This window comes from Antechinus flavipes, chromosome 6 (genome assembly GCF_016432865.1).
Source record: "Antechinus flavipes isolate AdamAnt ecotype Samford, QLD, Australia chromosome 6, AdamAnt_v2, whole genome shotgun sequence".
Lineage (NCBI taxonomy): Eukaryota > Metazoa > Chordata > Mammalia > Dasyuromorphia > Dasyuridae > Antechinus > Antechinus flavipes.
The window spans coordinates 36,702,935-36,719,998 of NC_067403.1; the positions used below are offsets into that span (position 1 = coordinate 36,702,935).

At 34.2% G+C, this 17,064-nt stretch overlaps 1 protein-coding gene across 1 annotated transcript in view; it reads left to right on the forward strand.

Moving 5' to 3' along the window:
- Window positions 1–15,342, forward strand: part of OCIAD1 (OCIA domain containing 1) — a 37,560-nt gene extending 22,218 nt beyond the window's left edge. The window contains exons 7-9 of the mRNA XM_051964134.1: window positions 7,661–7,839; window positions 10,786–10,938; window positions 14,794–15,342. Coding sequence (XP_051820094.1) covers window positions 7,661–7,839; window positions 10,786–10,938; window positions 14,794–14,831 — 370 coding nt within the window. The 3' untranslated portion in view covers window positions 14,832–15,342. The remainder of the gene's footprint in view (window positions 1–7,660; window positions 7,840–10,785; window positions 10,939–14,793) is intronic.
- The last annotated feature ends 1,722 nt before the right edge of the window (window positions 15,343–17,064 follow it).

A 17,064-nucleotide genomic window follows, 5' to 3' on the forward strand; every position in this document is an offset into this window, starting at 1 on the left:
CAGCAGCCAGGGAGCCAGCATGGCTGGATTGGAAAGATTTGTCAGGAAGTAGGGAGGGAGAGCCCAGCAATGTCTTCAGGGCAGAGAGAGAGTAGGTTCAATAGGTAAGAATTCAGACACCAGCCTGATTTCTCAAAGGAAAAGGCTTTATTGTTGTATTTATATGTGCTTTAGCAGCACGGAACCACACAGCATCAGGGGACTGGTTGGGCTAAGGGGCTCCTCCTGGATGGGTATTTTGTAGGGAAAGGTGTGGGGGGAAGAAGAGTTGTTAAACACTCCACAGGGAGAAGTTCACTAATTAACCATTACCACATTTTGAGAAAAAATGGAGTAGAAATGTAGTAGTGAGTTTTGTCTCTGCAAAAGCTTTTCAGTTTCCAGCAATCTATATTTTATCCATTTTATTTTCTGTGGTTGCATTTATTTCTTGTTTGGTGAAGAATCTATTTCTTACTTGTCGCTTTGACAGGCATAGGATTTGTGTCTTTTTTTTTTTTTAATGGTCTGATCTTTAATATTAAACTTATATGTCTATTTGGAATGTATTATGGAGTGTGGTGCAAGATGTTGTTGGCCTTAGCTTCATTTCTGCCAAACTGCTCTCCAATTTTCCCAGCAACTTTTTTTTAATCAAGTGAGGAGTTTGTTTGCCTAGAGAATTTGTTTTCCACTTTATCAAACACTGAGTTACTGAATTCTGTTGTTTCTGACTTCCCCTTGTCTAGTGTGTTCCTTTAAACTATGTCTATTTTTTAATACCAGAAGGTTTTGATGGCTATTGCTTTATAATATAGTTTGAGCTGATAGTGTGTCTTGTGTTTTGTTATAATTATATAGAAATGCGAGTGATTTTTGAGAATTTTGAAACCTGACGTTTTGCTGAAACTATTAATTGGATGTCTTTACAGATTTCCTAGCATTTCCAAGTATCATATTATCCACAAATAAGAATAGTTTAATCTCCTATTTAACCTAATTTTTTTTAATGCTTTTTAGTTTCTTTCTCTTGTCTTATTGTTGCTGCTAGCAATTCTTGAACTATATCAAATAATACTGAAGAAAGCAGATATCCTTGCTTTCCCTGTCACATATTTAGTGAAAATGGCTCTGGCTTATCTCTATTGCTGATGTTACTTGCCTTTGATTTTAGATACTTCTTATGATATTTTTAAAAAGTTTTTATATCCCTATATTTTATAAGGGTTTTAACATAAAAGAGTGTTACATTTTATCAGGCTTTTCTCCATTCCTATTAAGATGACTATTTAGTTTTGCATGATTTGGTTTTTAATAAGATTAATTATTAATTAATACTTAATCATACTAAATGATTTCTTGAATAAATGATTATAATCATTTTGACAGGATTTTGTTTAAAATTTTTGAATCATTGTTCATTAATGAAATTGACCTGTGGTTTTCCTTCTGTGTTGTTTTTTCTTTCCTGATTTAGATTTAGTTTCACAAAAGGATTTTGAGTGGAATTTTTCTTCCTAAGTTTTTGAGACATTTGTGAAGATGGGTTACTAACTGTTTAAAAGTTTGATAGAATTTTTTTTGTGAATCCATCAGTACTAGGAGTTTTATCTTTGGTAGTTCCTTTTTGGCTATATCTATTTCTCTTTTTTTGAGGTTGAGTTAGTTTAAGGCCTTCATCTGGTCTTCTAAATAGTTTGGGTATCTTACATTTTTTTGAAAACATTCTTCTAACTTATTAATGTATTCTTAGTTTGTTAAAAATATAACCATGCGTAATATGTTCTGATTATTCTTTTTATTTCTTCTGGCCTTGCTGTGCTTTCAACTTGTTTATTTGTTATTTTATTCATTTAATTTTCTGTTCTTTTTTTAATGAGATTAGTTATGGGTTTATCAATTGTTTTGGTCTTTTCAAAGAACTAGCCTTTAACTTTATTACTTCATTTTTTTTGTTGTTTCCAATTTATCTATTTCCCCTCTAATTTCTAATAGCTCCTCTTTTTTGTTTATTATAGAATTGTTTATCTTGTTGGCTTTTTTATTTTTTGAAATGTATATTCAGTCCATTAATCCTCTCTTTTTCTATTTGGTAAATAATATATGATTATAAGGCTTTGTTTTTTCCTCTCAAGGATTGCTTTAGCTGCATCCCAAACATTTTGATATGTTGTTTAATTTTTGTCATTTCCTTTTTCATAGCTCTTAATTGTTGCTATGATTTGTTCTATAACCTACTTTTTACTTAGGATTTCATTAGTAAGCCTTCATTTGGGTAGAATCTTTTCTTTGTGGTCACAGAATCATTTATTTTTATTGTGTTGTGGTCTGTACAGGATGTATTAATTATTTCTGCTTTTTTTTTTTTTTTTACATTTGTTTGCAATATGCCTCTGCCTTAGTAGTCAATTTTTGTAAAAAAAAAAAAAAAAAAAAAAAAAACACACACACAAAAAAAAAACTTCATCTCATGCTGAGAAATTTGTATATTCTCTTGCTGTCCCATTTAATAGACTCTGTAGTCTTTTAACTATATAAATTTGTATTTTCCTTTTTTCAAGGAATTAATGGTGACCAGAAATATTTAAAAAGTTCTCTTCCATTTCAAAGTCCATTTTTTTCTTTGTAGGATTATATGCAGCCTGACTACAATTCTTTGGTACTTGATACCTTTTTCTGTCATAATATATATAGGAATTCTTATGTTTGACATTGGCATTCTTGAAACTGTCTTTAGGGGGTATCCCCAGGAGGAAATGGATGGGTTCTTTTGATCTTTGCCTTCTGGATTTGGGCAGTTATTATATATGATTTATTGAAATATAATATTTAAGCTCTTTAATTTGTTACCAGAGAAATCAGGGTTGGTTTTTTTGTTTTGGTTTGGTTTTTACATCATCTATCCTCTTTGTTCAGACTTGATTTTGTTGTGATACTTCTGTTTCATGGAGTCATTGATTTCTCTTAGGATTATTCTAATTTTATTCTTCCAGTTCTTTCTAAAGGGCTTTTTGTTTTGTGTTTTTCCACTTTACTTGTTCTAGGTATTTGTGTGGAATTTCTAGATAATTTCATGGAAATTTTAATTTTTTCTTTTAGTCTCTGCTTATAATTGTTATGAAATTAGTTTTGAATAATTTTTAAGGCTGTTTGATGTTTTCTTTAATTTTCTCATCCCCAGTTTTAGTTCCTGAATTTATTCAAGTGTTGGGCCAGAGCCAGGCTTAGTCCTTTATTGTACTTGGATCCGGTGTTTTGATGATGGTTATTGTTTCCCAGCATTTCTGTAATGACCTCCACTTCCCAGGGTTAGGCCTCTCTTAGATCTTTCAGAGTATTGTCTGCTGTAGGGGCCTCTGACTTGTCTGGACAGAGTGCTGAAGCCTCTGTCAACGCTGAGCTGGTCCCCAAGTCGCTGCCTATCTCTGAGACTTTCCCACAGCAGCATTCTGCTCTTCCTTCTTTGAGATAGACTTCCAGGCTCCACCTATCTTATCCCCAGTTTCCCTGGTACTCTGCTAGAGCTGCCCCCTTGCCTGTTTATTGTTGGGCCTCTAGCTGATTTCTTGTGGTGGAAGAAATAAATTAGTTTCTCAGTTGATTCAATTTTCAGTTTGATAATTATTTAGTCTGGTATAAACTTAAGGGTTTGCTTAAGTAGGGTGGAGAGAAGGAGAAGACCTTCCTCCTCTTCAGGCAGCCATTCTTGACAGGAATTGGCATAAGCATGTTACATTTCTTTAAATGATTCTTCAAAATATATATATTTCTATAAATGATTCTTCACAAATTTCATATAGTTGGGAAAGTAGGAACTGTTGTTGATGTTTTTCCTGTTGCTTTTTTGGTATTAAATAAGTTCAAAATTTTGGTATCCTCTCTTTGAGATAATTTGTGTGCTAATACCTTGATAGCTTCACAATTTTATTTACATCCAGCATGAATTTTTTTTTCTTGGTCTAATACATTCTCAAATGAAAGAGCTTTTCTTTCTTTTTTAAAATGTCTTTTCTTTCTCTATTAGCATATCTTAGACTGTGATATTAAAATCCAAATATGGTAACTTGCAGATTTAAAGTTTTTTTATAAAAATATTTGCGGAACCTTTTTCATTTTTCTTACATTTGTTCTCCTGTTTTCATTTCTAAGTATCTTCAGAATGTCTTTGTTTCGTTGAAGCTCTTTCTAAGCTTTAAAAAAAAAAAAAAAAACCCTTGTGCCCTTCCTAGCTTTGATGTTTTGCTGTGATCCTATTTATAATCATCCATTGATCTTTGTTAAAAGTTTATATTCTAAACTAGTGATGACTTGGGCTTTGAGAATTAAATGTGTTACTCATTTGCTAACTGAATTGTTGTTTAAACTTGTTGAGTCGTTCTGGTATACCAGTTGATTTGCAACAGCCAGCCAGGTACTGTTTATTAATTGCCTTCAGGGTCTAGGGATATAAAGAAAAGTGATAGAATCTTTGCCTCCATGTTTGTTGGACAAAGCAACACTATAAATATACAGCGTGAATATCTGCACATAAATAGAAGGAAAAGTGTGGAAGGGAGAAGTTGGCACTTGACCTGCCATGGAGGAAGAGGGCCTTCAGTGAGGCAGAAATGAGTAAGGAAAGCATGGCCAGGATGAGGAAGGAGCCAGTGCCAGAGCAGGAATCCAGAAGATGGAGGCCCCTCCACTGAAGTACAGCAGGCAAGAAAAGGCAGGGTCTGCCTTGGGGCCACTCTCAGAAGGAGGAACTGAGGGGATCAAGGAGGGATCTGGGGGCGATTGTGGAAATAGAAACAGCAAGAGAGGAGAGGTGTGAGTTCTGTGTGAAGCTGTTATAGTCTATATTCCTCCTTTTTACTCTTTTAAGTTTTTATTAATTTTCTTGTTCTTATGTGACTAAATGTATATAGTGGCTTCCAAGATTTGCATCAGTAATAGTCTGTTAAAATCCAATCAATTAAAAATTTTTAATGATATTATTAGATGGCCTTTACCTATTAATTTTTTCTTCAATCAATCATCAATAATATATAGGCACAAAACTTTTGTAGTTGATTCATCTTTTGTTCTGCTCTTTCCTTTTTCCCTTGAACCATGTTTTCCAAAGTTTTTCTCTTCATGTTCATGTATTCCCATTTTTACATCGAAGTTATTAAATATCAATGTGTGTGTGTTGATAGAATTGGAGGAGAGAGATTATGAAGTTCATTGTTGAATTCTCTACCTCTTCATTCAGTGTAAGAGATATTAGAGGTTTTGTGGTTGTCTTTTTGCAGATGACTCTTATTGCCTTTGGGCAATCAAATAAGATAATATTTTTGAAGAATTCATCACAATGGTTAACCCATAGTAGGTACCCAACTTCCTGTTGGGAGCCTGATAAAACTAATAGTTCTTTTTCTTTTATATAAACATTTACATATATTTATGTATATTTATATGTGTATATATATATAATAGCTTATTATTTTCCCAAATATATGCAAAAATAGCTTTCAACATTCAACTTCACTTTTCAAAGAACCCTTTAGCTCAGCTGCAGTAACTTCTAATTTTGTTTATAATGAAAATATCAAGATTCAGACAGCTCATTTCTTCAGTACCATGTCCACTGATTGGTGATTGGAAGAGATATGCAGGGGTAGTGGAAAGGAATAAAGTGGTAAGAAACAGTGTTTAGACTGTCAATAAACTAACCTGGCTGTTGGCCCTACAAATGTGAGGTTTTTCTTTGTTTCATGGTAATGAGCCTCTTCCATATTTGGCTGAGCTCAGAAAGCTTGTTCACATCCTCAGAAAGTTAGATGCAGTCTATGATAGCCAGGGCTTTTTTTTCAGCTCATTAGGAGCTGTCAGCTGTGTTGAACTAGCACAGTCATCAAGAACCCTGAGTAACTTCTTCGCCATGATAAAAAATCCAAGTAGGACTTTGGACAGCTTCAGTCACATTTTAAACACAGCATTTGAAAATGAGTTTTTGTGTGTGATGGTTTTCATTCATTAGTTTTGCTTAGGTGTAGTGTCTTCAGGGTTTCAAGATGGCCCCTCTCAGCCTGACCCTGGCGTCTTAATCTAGGTCATTAAAAACGGTCACCATTTTGGACATGGAGGAACAATATGTTAAGTGAGTTGCTTTTGGTCACATAAGTTGGTGTTGGAGCCAGGATGCAGTTCCAGTTCTTGTGCTTTCCCTATCCAGTGAAAGGTGGGAAGTTCTGGATTGGAAACAAGGGGACACATGTTTGAATTGTGTGTCTCCCCCTTCTCTTTGCATCTGCCCTCATCTCTAAAGGAGAGGGGTGGACTGCATGGCTTCTGAGTTCTCGGTTGATGATTTGCATCCAGTTAATCCTGAATCCTCAGATAGTCAGAAACTCATTTCAGGCTTAACATCCTTTGGGCCAGGGCCTGTATATTAACTCCATCTCAGATGTCTTTTGTCCATATGTCTCTCCTCATCTTTCAGATTTCAGCCAAAATGCTGAAACTTTGTGAAGTAGAGTTATTGGAGTAGAGAGTTTACCTTTGTGTTCTTTAAGCATTTTATAATCTTTCTGTGCTGAAAGTAATTCTGATTTTTTTTCTCTGACTCTGCATGTCCTCTCTCCTACAGAGCCATGTGCTCTTATTTATATTAGTGTTTCTCCTAATGCCCAGGGTAGTAAATTACAGATAGTAAGTATTTATAAATGTTCACCTGCTGAATAATATGCTAATTCCAAAAGCTACCCTTAGAATTTCTGTCTCTACAATGAACTCCCTGGCTTCCTTTCACTTCACAATGTCTGCCATCCCTTTAACCAAAACCCAGGGAGCATCTCTCCCTCCCTTTCACCCCCAAAGAAATGAACAGTGCAAGTTGATATAGATCATGTGCATTTATCCTGTGCTTCCTATGTGCCAGGCACGGTTGGAAGCAGAAAGGCAAAAACAGAATTCCCTTTGATCAATTATGTCACATCATTTTAAGAATGTGTAGTTTTGTTAGATATGATAATGCTCATGCTGCAGTGGATCTCACCAAAAGAATTTCATCTTTGCATCCATCAGTAATTGTCATCCTCCTTATAATTACAAGCATTTCTCAACTCATATTTCCTGCCATGTTGGGAGCGTAGGGTGGAAGGGCCTGTGGCAAGAGTACCAGGTATCACCTCATTTTGTAGATGAGGAAACTGCTCATGTGCTCAGCAGAGATGTCAAGGGACTTTCCCTGCATCCCGCAGGTAGCTCAACCTTCAGATGCCAAATGCAGTTCTTTCAACACTGTTCTGTAGGCCGAAGGCTGTTTGAGGGATAGGGACAGATGCCGTAACGGGGGGAACTCATCTGGTCTCTAAGATGTGATTTAGTCTCGTTAGTAAAGTATGTCCTAGTAACATTATATGGAACTAGACCTGATTTCTAATGTGTTTCTTCCTAAAGTTTTATAGAGTGGCTTCATAAACCCCAATGATTAATAAGTTACTTTTTGGTCTTGATGTTTTCCATCTAAAGTATGAAAGTTTGGGGAGTGGTAGGTTAGCAGTACCATTTGTCCTTATGTTTTAACACTAAAAGCAGATTTGATTATATTGTTTAAAATTACAATATTCAAAAGCTTTTCAAGCAGGTATTTTTTTAAAATAAGAGAATTGTTCTGAGACACTAACATAGCACTTTTTTTTGTGGTTTCATTTCTCAGGTATTTTTCACAAAAGTCAGAATTTGATTCAAAAATGCCTCCGCAGTCATCTTTTGGAACATCTCCAACTTCTGAAAGCAGTGCAAAAGAAGGTGCTTTTCCTCCTTATGAACCAATCCCCTTCAGTGCTTCCATGAATGAATCCTCTCCTACTGGTATTACTGATTATAATGCCCAAGGTATAATTTATGTTGAAATGAATTTCATTGTTTTATAGTTCAATTTGTAATTGTCTTTAGTTGATAAGAACAATGCAGTCATGCAATGATTTTTAATTATGAAGTATTTGGTATCCATTTTCTCACTTGACCCATAGAGGTAAGTAGCACAAGTATTATTACAACCATTTGTTAGAAATCTTCAGCTTGATTTTAATGGCAGGAGGAAATTTACTGCAAAGAAATAGTCTAATTCTATATATTTTTTTAGCCATCATAATTTTTGAGCTTCCAGAAATATTATTACATGCTCACAAGTTTTAGAATTTTATTAGGCAATGTTTCTTAAGTTTTTGTTGCTGGCAAAAATTATTTCTTGATCTACCTTTTTGGTATTTTCCTAAAAAAAAAAAATTGCTATCAGTGGGTTTTATTTTTATATAAGCTGTATTTCTCATAGTTTTTCTTTCTTTCCATTGATAATAAATTGGGTTTTATGAATTTTGGATCTTCTATTTTGCACTTTCCCCTTTTTTTTATAATTTCATCAGCTTTTATAGGTTCAGTAATTAACCTTATGCTGATGACTCCTAGATCTGTATTGTTAGCCTTAGTATCTCATAAATTATAGTCTTTACTTCTCCAGCAGCTTGCTAGACAGCTTTACATTTTATAACTTCTAATTGTAACTGTCTAATATATTGAAACAATGTATTACAAACATAGTTATCCTATGAGGAACATTTTACAAGTAGGATAGCAGACATTTCCCAAATTATTCCTGAGAAAATCTTGTGTTCTATGCAGTATACACAGAGGTTCTATGAGAACAATTTGATGAGTGTGGAGGAGAAGTATGAGATTTCTTTTCAGAAGATTTCATTTTGAATCCCCTCTTCACCACTTAACTGTGTATGTCATTGAGCAAGACATTGAATCTCTCTGGATCTGTAAAATGAGGAACTTAAATTAGATAATCTCAAAGATCAATTGTGTCTTTTAATCCTGTGTCTGAAATGGAACAAACTACCTTTTTCCCCCCTATGCCCTCCTCTCCTCCAAATTTTCTATTTTTCTAGAAAGCACTATATTTTCCTTTAGTAATCTCACTTCAGCTCTGAAGTCCTGAATTTTAAGAAACTTGCTCAAATTTATATATTTAATTTATAGTGTCTAATTAGAGGAAGGAGGGTTGTTATGACTTAAGTCCCCTGATTCCTTCTATTAATTAATAGAGCTCCTCAGGCTTGAGTTTGACCAATAGACACCAACATTCATCCTAGGTTTGGGCCCATTCTGCAAGCCTACCTCCATTGAATCTACCTGAGTTTGAAGTGCACTGGGATAGTATTAGGATAGGACCTGAGGAAACAGAAATATAATAAGAATAAGAGGAAACATTCAGCACTTCTTCAGTACCTCATATGTACAGAACACTAAGCTAAGAAAGAGGGAAAAAAGACAGTAGCTGTATCATAATGAATTTTTATACATTGTAAAATTTATTTTTGTTTTACAAAATGTTTAATTAGGCCTTGCTCCTCAGCTCCTAAATAGGTCATCATTATAAAATGTTTTTTTTTCAGTTGTATTCAAAATAAATCATACTGTCTTTGAAAAGTATTTTAGGAATTACATTAAAAAGTTATTCAAAATTCTTGCATATTTGTATAATTTTGGTACCAAAAAATTTCTGTAAAAATGTATTTATATACTTGTCCCCTTGATTTTTGTTGAACTATTTTGGTTTTGTCCTGAGGGAATACCTGAGAAGTGAAGTATTTGCTTTTATTTTGTTCTGTTGGTGAGTACTAATTGTAACCACTCCACTTCTTTTAAACTGCTAATCTTTGAGATAACGTATAGTACTGCTATTTTCAGAACTAGTCTTGGGGGGAGCTACAGTTATAAATGGTGGCTCTGGAGTCATTTTGCAAGTTCATAAAAATAAAAGTTTAGATGACACCTTTTTGTGATTCTTCCTCAATTTTAGCATGTATTTTGGAATGAAGTAAACAGAAACTTATTCTTGAAAACCCATTATTGGGATTGGTATTATTTTGAATACATACATACGTGTTATATATTCATATGTGTGTACATATATGTACATTTGCATATGTGTATGTACACATATGTTCATGTACATGCATATGTGGGGGTTATATTTGCATATATAAACACAAATATATAAGTATATATTGCATCTTTAAAAGTTGTGCATTATTTTCCCTATCTGTAACCAGTAAGTACTAGTTGATTATCCAAAACTGATGGCAATTTTTGTCTGAGGTATCTTATGGTATTATTAGCAAAAGCAATCAAAAATATTTTATTTAATTAGGGTTTCTTAACATTACTTTTTTGGATCATGAACTGCTTTGGCCATCTTGGGAAACCTATATACCCCTTCTCAGAATAATATTTGTTACTTAAGTTCATGATTGAAGAAAATGCTTGATTGCAGTAGTTAGAGGTAAGTGAAAATAAAGATCTAATTTTTCCCCAACTTAGTTCAGAAATAGCCACAAATGGGTCCATGGACTTCAGGCTAAGAACCTTGTATTAAATATGTGAAATACTAAGTGGTAATAAAAGTGATTAGTTAGATATGTATAAATACAAACTTAATATGATTTTTCTCTTTTCTTACAACGTTAACTTTCTCTTTAGTTCTCTATATAGTCTTATATATTTTTCCAGTTCATAACATCTTAAAAAGTTTAAATTGGTATCGTTTCTGATAATATAGAATATACTTTTTCTTGCTAGACTTAAATCTGTGGCAGTTATAGACTTTGACTTTAAGCTTTGAAATAAGCTAAACAGGCTCAAGTGCTTGAGAAGCTGATTTTCTTCTCAGTTACTTTTTTTTTTTTAATGTGATGTGATTCAGTCATTTGTGTTGCTTTGCATTTATTTATTCTATACCTTCTATAGTTGTTTTATCTCCTTTCGTTGTTTTAGGACCTGATATAATTGTGGAAGAAAGTCCTAAGAGAAAAGTTGTTACATATGAAGAATTAAGGAATAAGAACAGAGAAACATATGAAGTAACCTTGTCACAAAAAGGTGATCCCCCACTTCGATCTGTGCAAGAAAGAGCACCAAAAAAACAAGGTACAGTAGCTTATTATATCATCATTTTTCTTAGTGACATTGTCACTTGAAGTATTAGTTTCACTGAATTAAGTTTTTTAATTTCTTAGAAATCAAATTTTATAAATTCTAATTAAATTTAAATTTTTTAAGATTTTCAGTATTACATTTTAAGTTAAAATTTGGTTGTGTTAAAGTTTAATCTTAATATTTCAAACTTCACTGTATTTTAACAAATTACTTTTTTTTAATTAAGCCTTTTTATTTTTCAAAACATATGTATGAACAATTCTTCAACATTAGCCTTTGCAAAACTCTGTGTTCCAGTTTCCTTCCCCTTCCTCCATGCCATCCCCTAGATGGCAAGTAGTCCAATATATGTTAAATCCAATATATGTATACATATTTATACAGTTATTGTGCTGCACAAGGAAAAAAGAGAAGTAAAACAAATTGCAAGCAAACAACAAAAAGAGTGAAAATGCTAACATAAATTACTTTTAAAAATAGATAGTGACTCAAAAAGAAATAAAAGTTTCTAACAAACATAGAAGAACTTGAGTGATAGTATGACCTAGCAGACAGTAATCCTCTACGAATTATGGTGACCATTAGCCAGTCCTTAACCTCTCAGTGCTTTAGATTACCCTATAAGTTACAGATAAGTTGCTATTCTGTCCTTTTGGAGAAAATTTCTGCTGTGGGAGTTTGCACAACTGTAGAAATTACATGTCTATACCACACCAGAAATTAGAAATACAAATGTCAGTTGTCTCCTTACATGTCATCACCTTAGAAGTCTACATGTTTCTTTTCTTTCTTTGTTTTTTAACTTTTTTTTTCATTTAATAGTATTTTATTTTTCCAAATATATGTAAATATAGTTTTCAACATTCATTTTAGTCAGATTTTGAGTTCCAATTTTTTTTTTCGCCCTCCCTAGCATAGCAAGCAATCTGATAAAAGTTTAATTTATAGCTAGGTAGATATTATACAATCATTTCAAACACATTTCCATATTGTTCCTCTTGTGGGGAGAAAATCAAAATAAAAGGGAAAAGCCATGAGAAAGAAAAAAAAAGATGAAAAAAAGTGCTTCAATCTGTATTCAAACTCCATAGTTCTTTCTCTGGCTGTATGGCATTTTCCATTCCAAGTCTATTGGAATTGTTTTGAATCACTCTATTGCTGAGAAGAGCTGAGTCTATCATAGTTGATCATCACATAAATTTTTTTTTCCTCTTTAGTATTCTATTTTTACAAATACACATATAGTTTCCAGCATTCATTTTTGTAAGATTTTTCTCCTCCCCTCTTCCTTCCCTCCCCCCAGCCTTTTTTCCCCATCCCCTAGCCATTCACTGGACTCATGGAGGAAGGAAGGAGAATGTCCTGGGCATTGATACCTAACCACTATCAGAATCTTGTTTGGGCGATAAGTATAGATTGATCCTCAAAGGGAAAGAGGTTGCTGAGTGATGGAGGGAGAGGGAGGGTCTGGTCTGACAGGGGCCTCCGGGACTCCTCCCCCTTGAGCAGTGAGTCAGAGGATGTGAAAGGGCGGTAATGATCGCTTCTGGGGAGAACCATGTCCTCAGGAGGGAGAGTGAAGGAGCAAAATGCGAGTTTGTTAAGGGCCCCTAGCACACTCTCTTACATGCTTTCAGAGGTGCTGCTCCTTGGAGTTAGGACTGGCCATGGCCAATTCGTGACTAGAATCAGTTTGATTGCAAGCCTGGAGGTCTTTGAGCAATGTTAGTGACATGGAGCACTATATGTGGTTTCTTGGGATGATATTTTAAAAGGACAAGACTTTTCTGAATATGTTCATTCTAACATAGATCTTTTAAAAAGTTTTATAGTTGTATCTAATAAATGGCAATTTCTGTAACGCCATTTTAGATACAATAGGACATACTTTGTTTTCAGTTATTTTAGCTTTTAGTTCTTCCTCTTGCATCTGGGCATTGCAAAAAAGTATTGAAACAATCAAACTTTCTGGTCAAAACAAGTTAGTCCTTATTTGGGGCATATTTTAAATAGCATTGTTCTCTCAAAATAGAATGACATTGCTATTTTCTTGAGTTGTTTTCACAGTGTAGAATTTAGTGTTTTTTAAGTTGTGGAATTTAAAAGGATGTGTCATTGTTTTCAGAAGTTTACTCTTCTGTTTTATAAATTAAAGGAAGGAAGAGGTCCGTGGCATTGAACTTAAGAGGCATTTCTGGATGGGCAAACAAAACTTCGTAGCAGAGAATTCAAAACAGTTCTCAAACACCAGCACTCTTGTTTTCCGTTAGTTCTTTAAAATTGTCATCATCCAAATACAGGCTTTCCCCTAGTTTAAGATAGTTCTATTATTCAATTCAATTAATGTTTGCTTGTTTGGTGTTTTCTTTATATGTGCATGGCACTATCCAAATTTGTAAATTAGAGTGAGATAATTCACTTTACAAAAGAATTCCTTCCTTTGTCAGAGGATTAAGTTATTTTAAATAATAAGATCCCTAAATGCATTTCAAATATGAGTAATTTCTAAAAATGTTATTTTCATGCAATTTCTCAGTGACATCTTTTCTATAATATATAAAGTTTTGAAATATATCTTTTAAAAAAGAATTTACTTTGTTTCAACTAACATATATAAATGTATGTATATATAGGAATTTTGGCTTTCTATGATAATACAGAAAGTATCTATGGATTTGTAGTATATATTGTTACACCACAGTTTTGTTGATGTATGAAACCTGAGTAATCTAAGTATTGCTATGTGTTACATGTGCCAGCTAACCATTTCAATAATTAATTCATCTTTTTTCATTACTTCCTTGTCTTACTATAATTTTTCTTAATCTTATTTAAGCTTTTTTTATTTTGAGAATCACTGAAAATGAATACCATTTATTTCTTCAGTAGTGCTCAATATCAAATAGGACATTTTCCATATGTCTTCCCATAAGTCCTTATCCTACCCAATCCCACTCAATAGAAATGATTGTTAGAGAAACTAAAGGGGTGCCATTATGTTCCATTGTACCTCCTTTCCCTTCACTGACTAGAACATTCCACCCCCATCACGATTCTTTGAGGGACCCTGTTAGTGAGGGAATAGGATTAATACTAGAAAATAGAATCCTATCAGTCACAGGATCATTGATTTAGAGGTGGAAGGAAGCTTAGAGACCATTGGGTCCAGCCCTTTAGTTTTATGGATGAAGAAACTGAAGCTCAGGGGTTGCTGTGTTTAAGGTAGGATTCGACTCTTCCTGACTCCCAAGTCAGGCCCCTTGTCAGCTAATAGCATTTAGCCACCTACAGTAACATCTCTCAGATTCTAGGAATACAGGAACTAAAGGAAGTAGTTCTTGTTCTCCAGAGGTTAATGAGCCCATTCCAGGGAAGGCTGCACAAACACAAAAGAGTGTATAACAGAGATGCTGGTATGAGGGTTAGGGATCACCCTCTCCCTGCCTCATTTCTACACAGAAGAACCTGAGCATAGAGAAGGTGAGGGGTTTAATCTGAGACCCCCAAGGACCTCGGACTCCAAATCCAGAGTTATTTCCATTCTGCTCTGGGTCTCCTGGTAGAGGTTGAACAGGTTTCTGTGGACCAAAAACTTTATCTTGTCTTTAGGACATTGTTTATGTGTGAAAATATTATCTTTTGAGTTTCTAATAAGTGACTTAAGAAAAAACTTTTGGAATGCAGTTCATTGGTAAGTAAAAACTATAATAAAAATATCTCATGTTAGTATTAGGTTTAATCACTAGATTTTCCTGTGTTTCTGGACAAAAGAGGAAAAAAATAATATAACACATTTCTTAGCAATTTTTTAAATTTAGAAGTTTCACTTGTGTGCTTAATCCCCAGGGAAAGTAAACCAATATGGAGATACTTGGGATGAGTGAAAAATTTTGTCATCTACTGAAGAGAGTTTGCGTTGAGTCTACTGAAGAGAATTTCAGCTAACCAGCGTCATCTAAATGGTCATGAGCATCTGCAGGAAAGTGCAGAAGCAGCTTCCACAAGCCTATTTAAAAGAAGAAACTTGGGTTTTTAGTAGTGTGGCTTAACAGAAGGTTTAAAATTAATTATGGACTTTAAGGTTAATATTGTATCAGTGTGCATACACTGCTTGGGAAACTAGATGAATGAAGGTACTGGACTGTGATTTTATAATTTATAAAATCGTTTACAAAAATTGGTTAAACTACTCTTAAAGTATCATCAAAAGACTCTGATGCACTGAAATGGGCATAGACAGATCAAGTACTATATGTGTGTTTGTGCACATATGGGCAAAGCAACCAAAATGTTAAGTATTAAAACGCCATGTGAGAAATTTGCTTTTTTTTTTTTCCCCAAAAAAGGTTTGCCATGTCTTCATGTATATCTTGTCAATTAAAGTTGGAAACAATATGCAACTACTCCTGTATTTATTGAATATGTGATTCTGTCTTTCTAGCTTGTAATGAACTTGTGAACATGTTACAAGTAGAATTGAGTCAGGCTAGGAAAGAGAAATTCTGGTCATCTGTTTTAATAGAAAGAATACTGAATTTGGGATAAGGGAACTGGACTGAAATGCCAGCTGGATCTCTTATGTGGCCTTGCGAAAGGCCTCATTTTCCTTATCCATAAAATAAAGGATTTGACTAGATGAGCTCTAAGCTACCTCCCTTGATCTCAGAACATTTTTAAAATAATTTCAAGAGTAAATGTGACTCATCATCAGATGACTGCTCTGACAAATTGATTTGCAGTGTATTGGAAGGAAATGGCTACAAGAAAAGGCCAAGCAAGCATATTTCAAAAATAAAACCCTCTATGTGTGGTACAGGTCCTTTGGGAACAATAATTGGACAAACTCTTTCTTTGCTGTAAACCCAATTTGTGATCCTGTTTCGGGGCAGATAAAAATGTGCTTATGGTTTTACCACATCTTATTGTTGATCATGGATAACTACCACTTAACAGGGAACAACTTTGGCTCTTGCATAAATGTTCCAATAGAAATAATAATAAAGAAGCTGATGTGTTGTGGCAAAGCTTAATTGAGAAGTCTTTGAGGAATCTTATTTGGGGTATATCAGAGGGAATGGGAATTAGATCCAAAACTTTGATGGTGGGAGAAAATATATGGGCAGTGTGAGATATACTTATATATGCTTAATCCAGCCAGGTGGTTGGAAGTCCACTTCCCTCAACCAGATAATGCTGATTTTCTGTGGGTGGAGAAGGAGTATATGATGGGATTCCTGATTGCACTCCACACCTTCTTAGCATGAATCTTCTGGCAGAGGCACAGTTCCCCCTTTATTCCTTATACCTATCACCAACCTTTCTCCACAGATGCCAGCACAATAAATCTTTTTTAATTTTAATAAATATGAATCACTGGGTAACCAAAAGACAAATTGGCACCTATTCAGTTTTTTCCTATAGAATCTAAGTAGAAAAAAGTGAGGTTAGGGTGAAAAATAAAAGAGGTGGTCTTGAATCCACTCTGCTTCTTAATCCAGATGAATTATTAGCAGTTTTTTTAAAAAGTCTTGTTCTTATTCCTTGCTATTCTTGAGCAGGATGTACCTTTTTTTGGAAGCTCCATTTGGAATTCTGAATGCTTTTTCTCATAATAAGATAGCAAGATGACTATATTATATGGCATCATTCAAGTCAATATATAGTTTAGGCCATTTGTCCAACATAGTCTACTAGGCAGTAGGGATTTAAAGATGGAAATAGGGCATATATTTTCAAGATGATCATCTAATTTTGTGGAGAGGAAAAGAATTCATGCATGCATTTTCTTCTGATTTTCAATCAGGCCCAGACAGTATATTGGTTTGATCGCATTACCTATGTGGGCTATCCCAAACTCCCCTCCTGAAGCTCCTGACTTAACCTTACTCTCTCTCTTTCCTTGTCTATATCTCAAAACCTCTTATCTCCAAAGATCCTGTATTTTCCTGTAGGGACTCTGTCAAGGCTGTTCCCACTTTATGCCCATGGTCCTCTTATATTTCAGGGGGCTTGGTCTGTGGATCATTCCTTTCTCCCATTTTTCATATCTGCTACCTTTTTTTTCCTCCTGCTTAGAAGCATGATCAGAGTTTCTCCATCCTAAAACCTAATTTTGAC